General features: G+C 27.8%; 3 protein-coding genes across 4 annotated transcripts; 2 read left to right on the top strand and 1 right to left on the bottom strand.

The window, feature by feature from the left end:
* Positions 1-819: 819 nt before the first annotated feature.
* LOC130669079 (uncharacterized) lies at positions 820-9,797 on the top strand. Its single transcript, XM_057471759.1, has 3 exons — positions 820-2,408; positions 5,799-7,341; positions 9,558-9,797. The coding sequence occupies exons 1-3, from the start codon at positions 1,228-1,230 to the stop codon at positions 9,579-9,581; spliced, it is 2,748 nt and encodes a 915-aa protein (XP_057327742.1). The 5' UTR covers positions 820-1,227; the 3' UTR covers positions 9,582-9,797.
* A 16-nt stretch (positions 9,798-9,813) lies between these two features.
* On the bottom strand, positions 9,814-15,006 carry LOC130669081 (nucleolar complex protein 4 homolog). 2 transcript variants are annotated; one of them, XM_057471762.1, is made up of 5 exons: positions 14,858-15,006; positions 13,868-14,037; positions 13,659-13,761; positions 11,920-12,745; positions 9,814-11,844 (listed from the first exon to the last, which is right to left on the bottom strand). In XM_057471762.1, the coding sequence occupies exons 2-5, from the start codon at positions 14,009-14,011 to the stop codon at positions 11,358-11,360; spliced, it is 1,560 nt and encodes a 519-aa protein (XP_057327745.1). In that variant the 5' UTR covers positions 14,012-14,037; positions 14,858-15,006; the 3' UTR covers positions 9,814-11,357. The 2 variants fall into 2 exon arrangements, with proteins under 2 accessions (XP_057327745.1, XP_057327744.1); XM_057471761.1 differs by lacking the exon at positions 14,858-15,006 and having other exon boundaries at positions 13,868-14,093.
* LOC130669085 (peroxiredoxin-6) lies at positions 13,784-17,395 on the top strand. Its single transcript, XM_057471767.1, has 6 exons — positions 13,784-13,814; positions 14,930-15,041; positions 15,117-15,273; positions 16,660-16,877; positions 16,970-17,042; positions 17,126-17,395. Exons 1-6 carry the CDS (start codon positions 13,799-13,801, stop codon positions 17,270-17,272), a joined length of 723 nt encoding a protein of 240 aa, XP_057327750.1. The 5' UTR covers positions 13,784-13,798; the 3' UTR covers positions 17,273-17,395.
* The last annotated feature ends 1,458 nt before the right edge of the window (positions 17,396-18,853 follow it).

Raw genomic sequence — 18,853 nt, 5'->3', positions numbered from 1 at the left:
ATACAAATTAGCTTTTAATTAGTTATAAATTTATGAATTTTTATTTAAAATAACAATTCGAGTATTTTTTATCTTTTAAAAAAAATACACGTTTAGAAAATTAAAAAACCTACACGATTATTTTTTAAAAATTGAAAAATTTTTGTTTTTTTTTTTAAATTACAAGATATTTTATTCAAAAATGGCGAGTAACGGTTTGCTTTCCGGATTAAAACTTGGAAAAGTAAAAAATAAAAAAAATACTCGTCTAGATTTCGAAAAATTGTGTGTAAAAATAAAAAAATAATGAGCGCAGGTTTGTAAAAATTTTTAAATAAAAACTTAGTAATCTTAAAATTTAATTTCGAATTAAAACTCGAGTATGTATTTTCTGATGACACTGAAGTTCGCCGCCATCTGATAATTTTTGAATTTTTTTAAAAATGACAGATTATAAAAAAAAAAGTATTTGAAAAATTGCACCTATAGTTTTTTAAATTTTCTACATGTGCATATTTTTATTTTTCTTTCTCAATCAAATTGTAGAAAAAAATTCAAAAATTGGTAATTGTCTGCTAACTTCAGTGTCATATTTTTTTATCTTTTTAAAAAAAACTCGTCTAGAAAATTAAAAAATCTACACGATCATTTTTTTAAAATTTGAAAAATATTTTTTTTTTCTAAAGTTATAAGATTTTTTGTTTTCAAAATGGCGGATGTTGACTAACAGGGTCATTGAAAATTGTCCTTAAATGTCGACAACCGCGCCGTCTATTTCAGAAACAAACCAATCAAAGTTGATTTTAAGAATTTAAATTTCTGTACAAAAGACGAAAAAGAACCGGTAGATAAATGAACACAAAACAGCCGTAGGTTCAGTGTTGTCATAATTGGTCATAATAACAACAATGTTTTTATGGAGATATTAGAAATATTTTTAAATTTTAAATTATAATAGAAACAGTGTTCATTTGTATTTGTAATTATTTATGTTAATTATGAATTGAATATATATAAAATCTGGTGAAAAATATATATGTCAGGACAGGTGGTACATGAAAGATGCATCTGCTGAACAAAGACAAGAGAAAGTGTTTTATTTTATTTTTATACGCGACCACTTATCACTTTATATAAATTTATAAACAGTATTACGATTAATATAGTGATCAATTTTATTATAAAATAACAGTTAATATTTTTAAAAATAATATATACTATTTGTAAATTCATCAAGGTGACGTAAATATGAGTCAAGAGTTTAAAAATGACCCATTGAGTTCACAAAATAACTCACATGGAGGTACTGCAAGTCATCAAAGTATATCTAGATGTAAATCCGAGCCAGTTAAAATAAAAGAGTTGATTAAAATGTGTGGAAATTATGATGACGATGATGAAGATGATAATGATGATGACAGTGAAGACAAAAGTAAACATTTTGATGAAGATGTTGAAGAAGAATTTGATGATTGTCATACTTTACCATCGAGTGAAACTGAGATGGTTAAAGATCCAGAATCAAATTATTGCTTGAAGTCTGAAAGATTATCAGAATCTTATAAAAATATACATGAATCTGTGAATAAAGTTGAAAAATTACAAGTTGCTCATAGTTCACTGATAAATTCAATGGCAAGTGTTCCTGATTTTATTTTAACATCTCAAAGCTCTAGTATTAGTCGACAAAATCATGATAGAGTCCAGCATGATAGAGTCCAACATGATAGAGTCCAACATGATAGAGTCCAACATGATAGAGTCCAAAATGATTACAAATACTCCAATGAAAATGATGATTTAAAATTATCTAAACAATCGTCCATTAGTAACTTAGCAACAGATGTAGTTAAAATGGAAATTGGTTCTCTAGCTTCATCATCACATATTCAATTAGACAATCCAATTAATAAACAGTCGAGTATATTGTCTACAATATCACCAGCTCAAATATCCGGACCAGCGACAATTCCCAAATCTGATTCTATTCTATCGGGTTCAACTTACATGATTAAACAGCCTAGTTTTAAATCTGAACCGGCCAGTAATGTTCATTCTACCCACGAAAGACATACTTATGGTACAGCAGGTTATAAAACAGAACATAATTCTACTCTAGAACGTCACTCGACTGCTAATCAGCCGCAAAATGTTTCTACAAATCATTTAGCATCGAAAACTCCTTTGAAACATAATCCTCCAGTGGGTAGTCAAAGACCGATACCGTCTGTATCGCATAGAAATATATTTCAAACACCGCAAAATAAAACATCTGGAGATTATGGTAATTCATCTCACATGCAAACGCCAGCAACTATTTTTTCACATTGGTCACAAAATAATATGATAAATACACCATCACAAAGTAGACTTCTTAATTCGGGTCATACTCCAGGACAATCGGTTGCTTCACAACGAGATTCGCAATGGTAATTTATATTTTTATATTATTATCATCAAGGTACAGAAGTTGGTGCTTATCAATAAGAATAAAAGAAAATAATTCGCTCAAATTTCTCTATATCAAAATTACGATCACGAGCAAATTCACGTGAGTTAAATTAAAAGATATATTCAAATATCGAATGCCATAAAAGAATGTTGATGTTGGATATGAGGAAGATTACAGGATCGTATTTAGTTCTATTTAAATAAATTATGTCTTTATTAATTTTAACTGTGATTTTATTTATAACTGAAAAGAGCAATCGGAAGATATGTGCTTACAGCTTAGAGAGCTAGTTAAGACTAAATATTTATTTATATATATTTCTTATCCTAGGTCCTTACATCATACAGTTACATTTGGTTTATATACAAGTTATAGCTTGCATTTTGTCTCAAGAATATACCCAGTTTTATTACCCTGAGACAAATATTCCTTTCGTTTTCAAAGAATTAATAAAATCTAATCCTACTTCAAGGACAGAGAAAATGCAAACCAGATGTCCCTGCATTTTCTCCAAAGACATATAAATAAAATATAAAAATATAAAATTAAAAACTAAAAGTATAAGAGAGAGATTTTTGTTAACTGACGTACAATATTCAACAGTTGAAATTGAGGTTGTGAAAAAAATATGCCAATAAGACAATCAGCAAGACAATTAACAAGACCACCAGCAAGACAAGCCGCAAGACCGCCAGTAAGACAACAAGCAAGACCACCAGCAAGACAATTGTCTTGCTGATGGTCTTACTGATATATTTTTTTCGCAACCTTAATTTCGGCGGCTTCAATGACACTTGACATTTGAATATATCTTTCAGAAATATCTTTGAGAAATTTGCGCGAATTTTTTTCTTTTATTCTTATTGCTAAGCACAAAATTCCCTATCCTGATTATCATTATTTAAATTAATAATTATGAGTCTAAATGATCCTTGCTCAGACTGGTCTTTTATTTTACAATTTAAACCCATAACAATCTTACAGAAATCTTCCCCAAGTCTGGTCACTAGTACACTAGTTGTCTACGTTTTTGTATAACTATAGATCCTGCTGCAGTCACTGGTACGAAGTTTCAAATTGCAAGTCTTGTATAAGACTTAAGAAAAAACTTTGCGTTATGTTGTACATAAAGAATTGTGCAAGAATATTTAAGATATCTTGCTCGATACAATGGTACAGTGACTTGAGCTTATCTTGCACCAGAAATTACTTGCATATACTAACGCATATCTTGCGCCAGATCTGCCACAGAATTGTCATATTGCAGTATCTGCCTCTGTCACTTTATCCCTTCCATTGGCATACAATACAGGATCTTGACAAAGTAATAGAGATAGAAATTGGGTACAAAGATAGTGTGATATGACACTTCTGGAGCAGATCTGCCGCAAGACATTCGTAAGTAACTTTACTAACACATCTTGAGCAAGACATCTTCAATGTTCTTCTGTACAATATCATGTAAAAGTCCTACAACAATCTTGTCTTAGAATTTTGTATTAATTTCTTGTGACAGATTGATAGGTATAAAAATACATAGACACCTAGGGGTCTTCCCCAAGATGCTCTCAGAAAAATAGTACAAGATTATGTTGTGTACGTAATTTTGGCCAAGTCTATGTAGTATCTATCAAACGATTCTTGTAATCAGTGTCTGGACCTACAACTTGTTATGGAAATTGTTACATGAACAATCCATTGGTACGAGTTTTTAAATTTATAATCCCAAAATTTCCATTATGGATTATTTTTTAAAATGAATAATTACAATATTTGAAATTACCTATTGAAAAAAATAATTATTTTTCAACGAATAACCTGCAGTCACTGCGTGACTACGTGACTGCCAAAATATCACTACTAAATTTGTAAAATATGCAGAAAAAAAAGATTTCTTGTCGCAAAAAATTTTAATTTGCACCAAAAAATTTTATGCATTATCAATTAAATACAAAAATTGTCTTGAAGCGAGAAAAGGTTTTTTTGGTCAAGAAATAATTCCTTGCACCAACTAATTTTTTCTAGTTCTAAATAAATTTTTGTTTTCAATTCACAATGCAAAAAATTTATTGGGGTAAGTAAAAATTTTCTTAGGCGAGTAAAGATTTTTTTTGTGTCAACGAATCCTTTTTTTTCTCTGCACACTTTTTTGGCTTTGAGAAGCTTCCTAAAACCAAAAGGGAGTGTAAAAATCTGTCATTTTGGAATAAGTAACGCAATATAAATAATATATTCAGTGACATTCAGTCATATTTAGTGACAGAATAATTAAAGTATTAATTTATTTAAAGAAAATAAATACTATCGTCTTTTTTCCCGCGTAATTTAAATGTAATTCGAAAGATATAGATAAATCTATTTATCTCAATACTTGGCAATTAAAAAGAGTTTAAACTATGAAAAGGCACAAATTCAAGTCAAGATCTATCTAATGATATCAATTTCAATAACATCAACTAATTCTATCATATAGATATGGAGGGAACAAAATTTTCCTTATTCTCTTAATAATATAGATAATAAAATATGTTAATGTTATTAAATTTGGTATCATTAGGAAGGTCTTGATTTAAATTTGTGCTTTTTCATATTTTAATTCATCTTTTTTATTGCAGAATTTCGGGATAAATCAATTTATCGATATAATTCGAATTACGCTTAAATTACGCGGGAAAAAAGACAATCGTATTTATTTCCTCGAAATAAATTAGTATTTTAATTATTCTGTCACTAAATATAACTGAATATATATAACTATTATATATATAATTAAGAGAAAATAAAAAATATTTAGTCTATGCCATGTTTTCTATGATAATAAAAATTTAACAGATTTAATTTGGTATCAGTGAAAAAATATATATTAGACGACTAATAAAAAAAGTTTGACCATGTGCAGATTTTTTTTGAAGAATCTCATAATTATACAATCATTGAAACCAATCAGTTTGCGAGTCAATGGTGAGATTATTTAACACTTAAATTCAAATCGTATTCAATACATTTTTTAGTAATACTCGAGCAGTCACGTAGAGACTGCAGGTTTCTCGTAGTTTTTAAATACTTATAATTATTTTTGTTTTCACTTAAATTTAATAATTTATTTTCTATCATATAGATATGGCGGGAACAAAATTTTCCTTATTCTCTTAATAATATAGATTATTATTTTTTAATCTTTGGAGCTATTGTTTACAATACGAAATGACGTATTGTAAATCATAAAATAAAAGACCAGCCTAAACAAGGATCGGTTCCCTTTATTTATAACTAGTAATTCAAATTTATCAATTTACCAATAGTATAAAAGTAATTTTTCATTATTATTATTTAGTAAATAGTTTTTAATTTTTCTTATTTTGAATAGGTACAGAAATACTGATTCCTCAGTAAAAGGAGTAAGAAGACCGTTAACAGAAACATCAGATTATCGAGCACCTGTAAAAAATTTACAAACACATGGAAATAATCATGACTTGATCGATAATCAAAATCGTGATCATCTAAAAGCTATTTCTGAAAAGTCTTCCCACGTTCCATCCATCAAAGATCTGAAAGAGAACAGACAGCCATCTGTAAGGGAAATGCCAGCGAGTCGGGCTGAACCAAAGCCTCAATTATCAGAGTACGGTTCTGAAAAACATCTCATTGAAACAAGAAGAACATTGGCAGAGCATAGTTCTGAAAAGCCCATCATTGAACGAAGAAATACAACTGGAGAATATGTAGCTGATAAATATAAAATAAATCCTGCACCATGTACTGAGTACGAAGCTGACATACATCGGAATGAATCGAAAAGTACATTAGCAAACCAAATTTCCGATAGTCAAGGAAATAAATATGCAACTGGGCATGAGTCTGTTCCAATGCGAGAAAATTTAAATAAAAATCCCGACTCTGTAGAAAATGTCAAAATTCAAGTATCAGTCCCTTCGAGTACAAAAAAATCTCAGCACGGAAAAACAATAACCGTTAAAAATAGAGAATATATGATTTTAGGTTTCTTAGGTCAAGGAATGAGCGGAAATGTCTATCGTGTACAAGATCTAAAGTCCTTTGAACTAAGAGCCATCAAAGTTGTAGATCTCTCTCGGATGGATAAAGAAAACATGCAGAGTTCAATACAAGAAATAAACATGCTCTGTAAACTTCAAGCTCCGTGTATTGTACAAATGTATGACTATGAAATAATTGGTCAAACAATTTACGTTGTCTTGGAGATGGGGGATACAGACTTGAGTAAATTTATAAAAACAATTTGTGCCGAAAAAAAACTACCAGTCACAATGATATTGTATTATTGGACGGAAATGTTGACTGCTGTCAAGTATATTCACGATCATGGTGTCATACATTCAGATTTAAAGCCAGCTAATTTTTTACTAGTACGCGGTAGATTAAAGCTGATTGATTTTGGCATTGCTTCAACAGTTCACGGTGATATGACATCAGTTGTAAAAAATGTGACTGTCGGCACGCTAAACTACATAAGCCCTGAAGCGTTGATGGATGTCGATGATACATCAAATCAAAACAGCAAATATAAAATCAGTTATAAATCTGATGTTTGGTCTCTCGGGTGCATTTTGTACTCTTTAGTATACGGCTATACGCCTTTTCAACACATACGTCAAAATTGGGCTAAAATTGGTGCGATAACAAATCCTTCAACTAAAATATCGTTCAAATTGCCACCTAATTCCGAGCCAATACCTTCAATTCTGATAGATGTTGTAAAGAAATGTTTAACTTATAATCCAAAAGACAGGCCATCAGTTGCTGACTTAATAAATCTTCCATATATACCGATAACAAATAATAGTAATTCCGTACCGAACATTCCATCAAATATTATATTAAAAATAAAACAGTCTTTAGATGAAAATGAGTGGCGTCAATTTATTGAGGTAAATTTAAAATTTTATTTTATTATTATTATTATTATATAAGAAAATATTTTCATGATGCCAGCATGAAAACTTCAAGTTTCAGTATCTTTACAGCCACTCGAAACAAGATAATTTCAGCCCAATGCAGGGTGGCCACGAACCGGGAATACCGGGAATTATCAGGGAAATTTCAGTGAATTTCGAAAAGTATCCGGGCATTAAATTGTAACAGTTCAAAATTTTAAAAATTTTCAATTATACACTAGTTATAAAAATTAAGGAATATTAAAAAAATTTCAAATTTTAAAGTGATTTTCAACAGATTGTAACTCGAAGGAAAATGGTCATACGACAAAAACAAAAAAGGCAAATTGTTGCTTCAAGTGTCTAGTTTTCTAATCGGATCTTTATATTTTTTTATTATGTGCGGTTCCGGAGTAATTCTAAGAAAACTATCGAAAAAGAAATTTACCAAATTTTTGCTCGTCTTAAAAACGGTCTTCGAGCTTCAATAAATTTTTTTCGATGATTATGATTGATTTTTGATTGCTCCAGAACCGTGCATAATAAAAAAATTTAAAAACCCAGATCAGAAAACTAGACACTTGAAGCTACAGTTTGACTTTTTGTTTTTATTGTACAACCATTTTCCTTCGAGTTACAAACTGTTTAAAATTACTAAAAAATTTGAAATATTTTTAATATCCCTCAATTTTTGTAACCAGTTTATTTTGAATTTATTTAAATTATAAAATTTCTTATTAAATATTTTAACTTATACATTTTTAACATCGAGTAATCAAAAGTAGGCAATATTAATTTATTTTATTGCCCTTTTTTTTGGTTTCTCGCATGATTTAATTATCAACTTTATTTATTAAAAATGAAAATATAATAAAAACTTTGAATATCTAAATGATACGAACAAAATTTCTAAACCAGGGAAAAATATGAAAAACTTTACTGGAAAAACGGGAAATATCAGGGAATTTTGAAATCATTTCTTTGTGGCCACCCTGCAATGCCGCGGTCAAATATTAGGGAAAGTCCACTTCTTTTTCAGCCCAAGAAAATATTCCCGACAAAATAGGATTTTTTTCCCGTGTAAACTGAAAAATAATTAAAAATGAAACAATTTTCCGAATAATGCAATAATATATTTTTGTGAAAATATTTTATCTTGCGAGTGCGTAAATTGCGAATATCTTTACTTAGCGGGCAAAACAAATTTGTTGCGTCCTTTGGAAGGAATTAATGTTTCTGCTCGCTGAAAGCCAGTGTCTCTCTTGATTTTAGCTCTGATACTTGTCATTTGATTATTAGTAATTTCAGATCACTAATTTTATTGACGTAAGTGACAGTTCTTTGTGATTAAGTTTTATAAAAGTCAGTCTCTCAACAATTTTTCGTAAATTCTCACTCCTTTAAAAGTTATCCAAGGTATTGATGTCGTTTTTACTTAACTTCAATCTTGAATAACTTTTAAAGGAGTGAATTTAACAAAAATCGTTAAGAGACTTTTTTTGTACAGCATTTAATTTCCTTTGAGAATCTTCATTGGCTTTTTTTCGGAAACTGATTTTTACATTAATTACAAAATTTCAGTTGAACAATCAAATTGTAAAATCATACCAATGTTCAAGGCATGATTATAAGGAACCGGTTGATCTGACAAAAAATTTTAATCAGACCTTTTTTGTAGAGCATTAAATTTCCTACAAGACATGTATTCAAGTCTACTTTGTTTATTTCGATTTTTTGAGAGTTATGAGACAAAAACCCGCTCATTCAAAAAAAAAATCAAAAATTGCGATGATACACCTCTTAGTATCAACATTAAGTGCTCAAATTTCCCCAATAATTTTTTTTTATTATCCCAAATATTTTCACAGTATCGTTAAAAAAAAATATTCGATTTTTTTGGCCCAGTCTAATAAATAGTATTCATTGTTTTACTTGATCATAAATTGCAAACAACAATTTACGCTTACGCTAATAGTCGATTACACCATTAGTTGTAAATTAACTTGTTTCTGACTGGCTGCTGACACTGAAACTTTAAGTTCCGATGCAGGTAATCATGAAAAATATAGTGTGTGACAGGATAAAACACGATTTCAGACTGCGAGTGATGTCAGCCAACTTCACCCTAGTCTGAAATCGTCTTGTTTCATCCCTTGTCACACAATATACTATTAATTGAATTATTTATTAATTTTTATTTATATTTACAGCTTATGGAAAGAAGAAATGTTTGAATGAAATACGTATCTACAAGCCCGATTGTATATATAACAAGTTATATTATCTCTATGAATGCTTAAAAAAAATACAATTATACGTTGCTATAGTTTATAAATGATGAATTTATTTCATCAATTTTATACTTAAACTTAATTTAAATAAATAAAATAATATAGAAAAGCATAAATTTATACCTATTTTATAATTTCACTTAACAATTTATAAATAAATATTTAAATAAAATAGTTATTAAATTAAACTGTTTATTATCTGTTATACGTGAATATAAATGTTTTTACAAACAACAAAAGCAAACAAATATAATATTTATATCAGTAGTCGCAAATTATCTAATTAAATATATCAATTAACATACTTATTTCTAAAGATACATATATTTTTTATAATTAAATAACTCAATTAGAAAATAAAACAATTGAAACAAAAATGAAAATGATTTTTTTTGTGGCTCATTATAATTTTCAATTCGTTATTAATTGTCAAATATTATAACGAATGATTCACAGCCGCATAAATAATAAACAAAATTATAATTAACTTTCATTTGTTACTGAAGATGGATTTGAAAAAAAAAAAAATTGAATCAGTTATTTTTTAAATACTACTAACGAGTACTATTGAAACGAGCATGATTACTAGGGTGGTCCTTAGAAAATAAATTTTCTCAGGCGCCCCATAAAAAGCTTCTTTTTAGTGAAAAAATAAGTGGGGAATTTAATTTCTTCTTTTTAAGTAAAAAGAACACGTGCCTCAGGACGATCAAAGTTCATTTTTCGATACAGTTGAGGTTTTTTTTTAAATATCTCATTAAATATGCAGATTAAAGGAAAAAATCACAAGAACAATTTTGTAGGAAATTAAATTCTTGACAAAAAAGGTCATATTTATTTTTTTTATAAAATGTGTATTTATGAAGATATTAAAAAAAATGTTTTTAGATCTTATCAATTGAGCGTTTTGGCAGTGTTACAATTCTTTACTCCGGTTTAAATCTACTGAGTTATAATTTTACTCAGCCTCAACTCTACTCACAGTTCATTTTACTCAGGTTTAACTCTACTCAGTTATGTCTTTACTCAGCTACAATTCTACTCACAAAGAATTGCTATTTTATCGATAGGCTCAAATACCTGAGTAAAGTTGTGAGTGAGTAGAGTTGTAGCTTCTTCCTCTGAGTAGAGATGTGAGTAGAATTGTAACACTACCAGTGTTTTAAGGATTACAAATTTTGAAAATAACATTTTTCTAAGTATATAGAAATTATAACAAGCATTAATGATTGATATGTTGCAAGTTGTCTACATTTAAGAAAAAACGTTATTTTTAACAACCGTAATCCTTTAAATCCTCAATTGATAAGATCCAAAAGAGTTTTTTCAAAATATCTTCATAAAAAATTGTTCCTGTGATTTTTTCCTTTAATCTGCATATTTCATGAGATATTAAAAAAAAACCTCAACTTTATCGAAAAATGAACTTTGATTGTCCTGAGACACATGTTCTTTTAACTTAAAAAGAAAAAACAAAATTCCCCAGGTATTTTTTCACTGAAAAGAAGCTTTTTATCGGGCGTCTGAGAAAATTAAGTTTTTAACGACCACCCTAATGATTACTTTACCCAGCAGTAACTCAGTAAACATTAAAAACGCATTCTACCGATCATGCGTTTGGATATCGATCCAATGAGTACCCGTTAGAATAATTATTCCGTTATATTATTATGAATAATAATAATTTTTTATAGATAAAACAATCACTCAATGCGCATTTTATAATTGCCAGTATTGAAACAATCTTTCTCCTTTTGGTAATGACATAGAATTCGGTCGTTCAAATGTTAACATGATATCTTTTACAGTATCTTTTATTTCTTTATTAAAAATGTCTTCACTGGTTTTTTCTAATGCCGCAGCCATATCATACTCGATTGAAGGCAGAGGATTACGAATAAATCTTGCAGCTGTTACTATACTCGGTAAAATATGATTTTGTAAAGCACGAATTTCCCACAAGCTACTGAACAGAGCATTGCTTTGAAGGGGATCACGTTCTTCCATAAGAAAAGGATCTCCTACTCCGGGATTCTCAGATAATTCACCTCCTTCAGGATGATCTATCAGACATTTTAGACCAGGATGTCGTAACAAAAGATTACCAATAAATAGTAAAATAATAAGAATATCTTCTGGAGGTGCAACGAGAGTTAAACGAGCCAGACGTTTTATAAAAGCTGCTACCAGTGCTTCTGGTAAATGTCTGAAATAATTAAATAAAAAAATAAATAAACTTTAGCTAAATTTATATAAATAATAAAAGTTATTTATAACTTACGTAGAACTTAAAAATAAATCCGAGAGGTAAAATAGTCGAGCTTTATACTTGGTGTGGAAAATTTCAGGCTCAAACATGGCGTAAAGTTTTGTAAAAATATTAGGGTACTCAAGATTATGCTTTGTGACAAGTATATAAACACCTTTAAGTGCAAGAACTCCAATTGGGCCATCAGCATCTAGTGAATCCATAAGAAAATCAGTTAACAGTATAGGTTTTTCTAAATGATAGATTACCCGTTCAAGAAGAACGATCAAGAGTAATTTGTGCAGCTGAGGTGTTAATTCCCAATGCATTACACAGGCCCAAACTTTGTTTAAAGATTTTCTTGCGGATGATTGATCCCATGTAAAACTTGCTGATGAATTCGGTAAATAACAAAGTAATTCTTGGTTTTCGTTGCTTGCATAGTATTCACTCTCTTTTGTTAATGGCAATCTATTGATAAGTTCTAGAAGATTTTTAATAAATAATTTACGTGGTTGTCTTTTAGGAGTTAGTGATGGAAGAGTTTTTAATACATAATATAAAGCATCTTTGTATCCGATTATTTCTTCAAATTTTGATATTATATTTGAATTGTCTCGATCAGGTGACAATAGCGTCATAAGAATTGACTTTAATCGATGTACTGGAAAAATATATCCGTGATTTTCTGGTACATCGATTGGATATTTTCCTTCTTCTGCCATTAATTTAATAGCGGTTGTAAGAGCTTGAGTTTGTGTTGATATTTTATCACTTTCAAAGCATGATAATATTTTGACCCAAATTTCTTCATAACAATCTCTTAACCAATTTATATATCTAACTTCAGGACTTGGTTCTAACAAAAAATAAATAAATAAAAATTATTATTAGTAAAGCCAGGATTTTTTTCTTAATTAAAAAATATGACAATTAATAATTAATGTCAAATTTTTGATATTACGGCAAAAATATTGGTCGTATAGAAAAATTTTTCAAGTAAAAGTTGTTCGAAATTTAATTTTCTAAAAACAATGTCTCTTATAATTTTTCCGTAGGATTAATAAGGAAACCGTAATTTCAAAATTAAGATTTTCATAATTAAAAAAAATTTGAATCATTCATTATGAATTACGGCAAAAATATTGGTCGCATGGAAAAATTTTTCAAGTAAAAGTTGTTCAAAATTCAATTTTCTAAAAATTATGTCTCTTATAATTTTTCCTTATGATTAATAAGGAAGCCGTAATTTCAAAATTAAGATTTTCGTAATTAAGAAACATTTGAATCATTCATCGTGAATCTTAATTTTGGAATTACGGTGAAAATATCGGTCGTATAGAAAAATTTTTCAAGTAAAAGTTGTTCAACATTAAATTTTCTAAAAGTAATGTCTCCTATAATTTTTTCTTAGGATAAATAAGCAAGCCGTAATTTCAAAATTAAGATTTTCGTAATTAATAAAAATTTGAATCATTTATTATGAATCTTAATTTTGGAATTACTGTGAAAATATTGGTCGTATAAGAAAGTCATAAGAGACATTTTTTTAGAAAATCAAATTTCCTACAACTTTGGTTTAAAGACTTTTTCTATAAGACCAATATTTTCGCCGGAATATCAAACATTCGAACCATTAATTTAAAAATTAAGGCAAAAATCTTGTCCTATGAGATATATTTTAAATAAATTTATCTCGTGCTGACACAGGAAATAAATTTCAGCTTGGAAATATAGTGATGTTAAATATAGCTGATTGAATTTATATTTACCGGAAATAGTAAGTGCTATTGTTCTTTCCAAGTACATATCGCCTCTTCTTAATACCTCTATAAAAATTGTCTCCAAAGTCATGATACACAGATTACAAGAATTCTAAATAGAAATATAAAAAAATAAATTATATACATAAATGTACAAAATAAAAAGTATAAAACATAACCTTATATAAAAAAATATATTTTAAATGAATTAAACTTACTTCCCACTGGCTGATTATGTCAACAAGATTATTTGCATATTTTCTAGAGCTTAAAAATTCTTGTGCTTTGTGTCTGAGCTGCTTTGCTGACATTTTGTGAAACTGTGAATTATCACCGGGATCTGTTGTCTCGATTGCAGCCATTGTGCTCGTCTCGTTTTCAAAAAGGACTGAAAAAAAAACTCAATCTTAAATTTTTGTCTCCCCAAACTGTACAGTCTCTCAAAAAAAGGAGTTCTAAAGCCAACTTTAAGACCAATTTACAATTATGTAGATGTGTATATTCAATTTGCACATGCGCACACAATTTAAATAGGCGCGAATTTTAAATTTTCTTTTTTAAAAATATATTCTTATAATAAATTAATTTATTAATAAACACTAATTATTATCTGGAATAATTTTAGTAATTTTTTGTTTTAATAATCAAAAATACTTTTTTTTATCTTAAATTTTAATTAATTAATTAAAATGAATTAATTAATTTCGAGTTTATAGAGGTAATTCCGAAACGAGTGTGAATGTAGCAGACAGACAATTTGAAAATTATGAATAAACGGTAAATAATTTAAAAAATAATATTTATAAAAAATGCGCTTATTAATTATTGAATTTTTCAAATGTGCATTTTTTTTCAATTCAATTTTATTAATTATTTACTCTATTTATTAATAATTTCAAATTTGTCTCATGTCTGTTACATTCTCACTCATTCAAACAAATTTAAAACTATAAATAAATAGAGTAAATAATTTTTAAAAAAATATTTTTAAAAAATGCACATATTAATTTTTGAATTTTTCAAATGTGCATTTTTTTTAAATTCAATTTTATTAATTATTTACTCCATTTATTTATAATTTTGAATTTGTCTGACGTCTGCTACATTCACACTCATAATTCCGAATGGTATTTATGAATAAAAAAAAAAAAAAAAGAATTTAAAAAATAATTTTCTATATCAAAATAGGTTAGGATCATCATAGTTACCATTAGTTGCTACACTACACGACTGTCTTTTATTTTATTTAATTTTTAAAAAATAATTTTTTATACTTTTAGACAAATTTTCAAAATTTAAAAAAAAAATGGTTCTGTTGGGTGAAACTTTTCCAAATTTTACGGCATCAACTACTGAAGGAGCCATACAATTTCATGAATGGCTTGGCAATTCGTAAGTTATGACAAAATAATAATAAGTATTTAGAAATTTTGATTAATTAATTATATTATAAAAATAAACTTTTAGATGGGGTGTTTTATTTTCTCATCCAAATGATTTTACACCAGTTTGTACTACTGAATTAGCTCGAGTTGTACAGTTAATGCCGGAGTTTAAACGTCTTGGTGTTAAAGTTATTGCAATGTCCTGCAATTCAATTGAAAGCCATATAAACTGGATTGAGGTAATTTTAAATTTACAATTTTAAATCCATACATTTAGCATCATCAATGTGCTAATGAAGCCGCTTAATAACTTACGAGCAACCTGCAGTCACTACGTGACTGTCCAAATATCACTACTAAATTTATAAAATACGCAGAAAAAAAGGATTTTTTGCCGCAACAAAATTTTATTTTGCACCAAAAAATTTTATGCATTATTAATTAAATACAAAAATTGTCTTGGAGCGAGAAAAGATTTCTTTGGTCAAGAAATAATTCCTTGCACCAAGTAATTTTTTCTAGTTCTAAATGAATTTTTGTTTTCAAGTCACAATGCAAAACATTTCTTGGGGTAAGTAAAAATTTTCTTAAGGCGAGTAAAGATTTTTTGTCTCAATGAATCCTTTTTTTTTTTATGCACACTTTTTTGGCTTTGAGAAACTTCCTAAATCCAAAAGGGAGTATGAAAACCTGTTATTTTGGAATAAGTTACGCGATATAAAAAATATAGATATATTCAGTGACATTCAGTGATATTTAGTGACAGAATAATTAAAGTATTAATTTATTTAAAAAAAATAAATACTATTGTTTTTTTCCCGCGAAATTTAAATGTAATTCGAATGATATAGATAAATCTATTTATCTCAATACTTGGCAATTAAAAAGGGTTTAAACAATGAAAAGGCACAAATTCAAGTCAAGACCTATCTAATGATATCAATTTCAATAACATTAACTAATTCTATCACATATAAATGGCAGGAACAAAATTTTCCTTATTCTCTTAATAATATAGATTAATTTTTTTTGTATCGTCAAAACACATCAGTTTCAACACTTTATTTATTTAAAAAAAAAAAAAAAATGAAAAAAAACAATAAAAATTCTAAGCAGAAAGTATTCGTACACTTGATGATGTTGATGGTAGCAAACATTAAAAATTTGTTTTCTTTCAAACGAAAAATCTAAATACCGACAGAAGAAAAATTATTAAAAATGTATTTTAAAAACTTAATAATTTATTTTTTCTAATCCATTTTATTATTTTTTTTTTTATGAGTTAGGTAAGAGACCCAGTACCCAGTCAGAAAACTAGCACCCGATCACTCATATATTTGTATATTTATATTTAGTAAATATAGATATACAAATACATGAAGTGATCGAGTACTAGTTTTCTGATCGTGTACTGGGTCTTTTACCTTAAGTTATATACTCATAAAAAATTTTTAAAATTCGTGTCAAGAATTTTTAAAAACCTTTCTGTGGTTATTTTTAAAAGTTGTTTTCTTTAAATGTAAATTATTAACGTAAACCTCCAATACACGTCTCAAATCAATAATAGTGAGAATGTTTATTTACTATTTTCTTAAAGTGGTTATTTAATTTGTTGATTAATCAAGGACATTAAAAGTTATGCTGAGGTGCCTGTAGAACGGTTTCCATATCCAATAATTGAAGATGAATCTCGTACATTGTCGACCTCTTTAGGAATGTTGGATCCTAACGAACTTGATAGCAATGGAATTCCGTTATCAGCACGGGCAGTATTCATTGTAGATCCTAATAAAAAAATGCGTTTGTCCATTTTGTATCCAGCCACAACTGGACGAAATTTTGAGTAAGATTTTTTGTTATTTATAATTACTCGTAGATTATAATTTATAATATATTCATATTTGATTTAATAATTATTAAAATATATAATTATAGTGAAATTTTAAGAGTTATTGAATCTCTTCAACTGACAGATAAATATTTGGTGGCAACTCCTGTTGATTGGAAGGTATAACATTATTATTAATTTAATTATTTCCTTTGGGTTACTCAATCCAATGAATAATACTTTTTTTATTAACACTATTACAGAAAGGTGAAGATGTTATGGTTCAGCCCAGTGTACCTCATGGAAAAGCCGAAGAGTTATATGGTGACAAGTTGAAGGTATTGAACTTGCCTTCTTCTAAACCATATTTGCGTATAGTGCCGCAGCCAATAGATCCGACACAAAATTAAAATCTGTAATTTTATATCATTCCATAAATTTTTATATTGTCATCAAAATTATTATACTATCTGTTGGTCATATTATTTTTAAAATAAATTCTTTCAACAGAACATAAATATTATTTTAGTATTTTTACAGCCAAAGCTTTGTCACAAAGACAATATCGTATAATACACTAACGCACAAAAATTAAATTTTTTTGTTCCTTTAATTTTTTGCGTTAGTGTATTCACATGGATTATGATAATTATATCCCTTTTCTATATATGTATGTAAAGTTTATAAATTTTAAAATAAGGTAAACTATTATAATAGATCCAATTTTTATAGAAATCGTATTCCTGATATATATCCACGTTTTGAGATCTTAGAAGTTGCACGTGTCTTTGTTCAGATAAGATAAAAGACCCAGTTATTGACCCTGGCCCAGTTTCTGGCCTTTTCAACTTTTTTTGTAATTTATTCTGAGCCTAATTAATGGCAATTTAAAAAACATAGAAAATATTAACTGAATAAAAACAAATATTTTAGCCATAAGTTGCTGAGGAAGCTATTTTTTAAGTAGAGTCTAAACAGTTTACGTTAGGAGGTACGACAATTGAATCTGTGCACTAATTATCATATAAGTAAAAAAATTTTACTAAAAATAGATGGATAGATCAATATTTAATTAAAATTTATTTTAATACATTTATAAAACATACTAAAATGAGTTTCGGTGTTGAAATTTGAGGGTCAATAATTAGGCTCAATTTTAAAGGTATGGTGGAGTTGTTGACCCTAAAATTATAACTTACTGCGAGCCAGGTTATCTGTTTAATTACATGTCTATAAAATGTAAAAATAACAATATTTATAATTTTCTTAAATTATTTTCTACTATTATTCATAATACAGTGATAAATTAACATTTAATATTCATTTTTAAAAATAAAAGATTATAATTGGATCTTGAAAGTACGTATTCTTGGAGTGATAAAATTATTGTAAAAATAACGTCAATTTCTATAGTATTTAAATTGTTATGACTCTTTTAGTTGATTAATATTATTATTATGACAAAATTAATTTTTTTATTGTTTTTTTATTCAAGAGTTTAAAAAAAAAGACAACGAGCTACGATGAAAAATAATGAGAACAGGCGCTAGCTAGAGTGACTTTAATTATATATATTTTAAATATTGAAAAATTATGTTTTTGTTATAATAAATATTTAATTTATTTATCTAAATAATAGTTTTAGTTTATTGAAACTTGGTAAGTACTTCACAACCTAATCATGGTTTGTGTAATTTGAGGGTCAGAAACTAGGCCACCGAGAGGGCCAGAAACTGCGACCTGAAAAATTCTGTCAGAAACTAAGTTTCTGAATGTCAATTTTTAAAACGTCAATTTAAATTATTAATTCAATTGAAATAATTATTTTACGCGCATGACTTTATTTGACAAATCATAAACTAGTCGATAGAATTATAATTTTTCTCATTAAATTAAATCATACATTAATTCTTATAGTATAACTCCAACCGGCATTCTAAAAAGGTCAGAAACTGGGCCCCTTACCTCATCTTAGTACTAAATGTAAATAT

The sequence above is a fragment of the Microplitis mediator genome, chromosome 5 (assembly GCF_029852145.1).
Source record: "Microplitis mediator isolate UGA2020A chromosome 5, iyMicMedi2.1, whole genome shotgun sequence".
Lineage (NCBI taxonomy): Eukaryota > Metazoa > Arthropoda > Insecta > Hymenoptera > Braconidae > Microplitis > Microplitis mediator.
Note: the sequence above shows the minus strand (reverse complement) of the source record. Positions and strands in the feature narration are given on the sequence as shown.

What these genes read in the sequence shown, in the direction of transcription:
- LOC130669079 (XM_057471759.1), top strand. Translation starts at nt 1,228, where the DNA reads ATGAGTCAAGAGTTTAAAAATGACCCATTGAGTTCACAAAATAACTCA. An exon ending in TCACAACGAGATTCGCAATG is followed by an intron (nt 2,409 to 5,798) that starts GTAATTTATATT and finishes TATTTTGAATAG; the next exon opens with GTACAGAAATACTGATTCCT. An exon ending in AGTGGCGTCAATTTATTGAG is followed by an intron (nt 7,342 to 9,557) that starts GTAAATTTAAAA and finishes TTATATTTACAG; the next exon opens with CTTATGGAAAGAAGAAATGT.
- LOC130669085 (XM_057471767.1), top strand. An exon ending in CATGAATGGCTTGGCAATTC is followed by an intron (nt 15,042 to 15,116) that starts GTAAGTTATGAC and finishes ATAAACTTTTAG; the next exon opens with ATGGGGTGTTTTATTTTCTC. An exon ending in GCCATATAAACTGGATTGAG is followed by an intron (nt 15,274 to 16,659) that starts GTAATTTTAAAT and finishes TGATTAATCAAG; the next exon opens with GACATTAAAAGTTATGCTGA.
- LOC130669081 (XM_057471762.1), bottom strand. Translation starts at nt 14,011, where the DNA reads ATGGCTGCAATCGAGACAACAGATCCCGGTGATAATTCACAGTTTCAC. An exon ending in ACATAATCAGCCAGTGGGAA is followed by an intron (nt 13,762 to 13,867) that starts GTAAGTTTAATT and finishes ATTTCTATTTAG; the next exon opens with AATTCTTGTAATCTGTGTAT. An exon ending in AATAGCACTTACTATTTCCG is followed by an intron (nt 12,746 to 13,658) that starts GTAAATATAAAT and finishes ATTTTTTGTTAG; the next exon opens with AACCAAGTCCTGAAGTTAGA.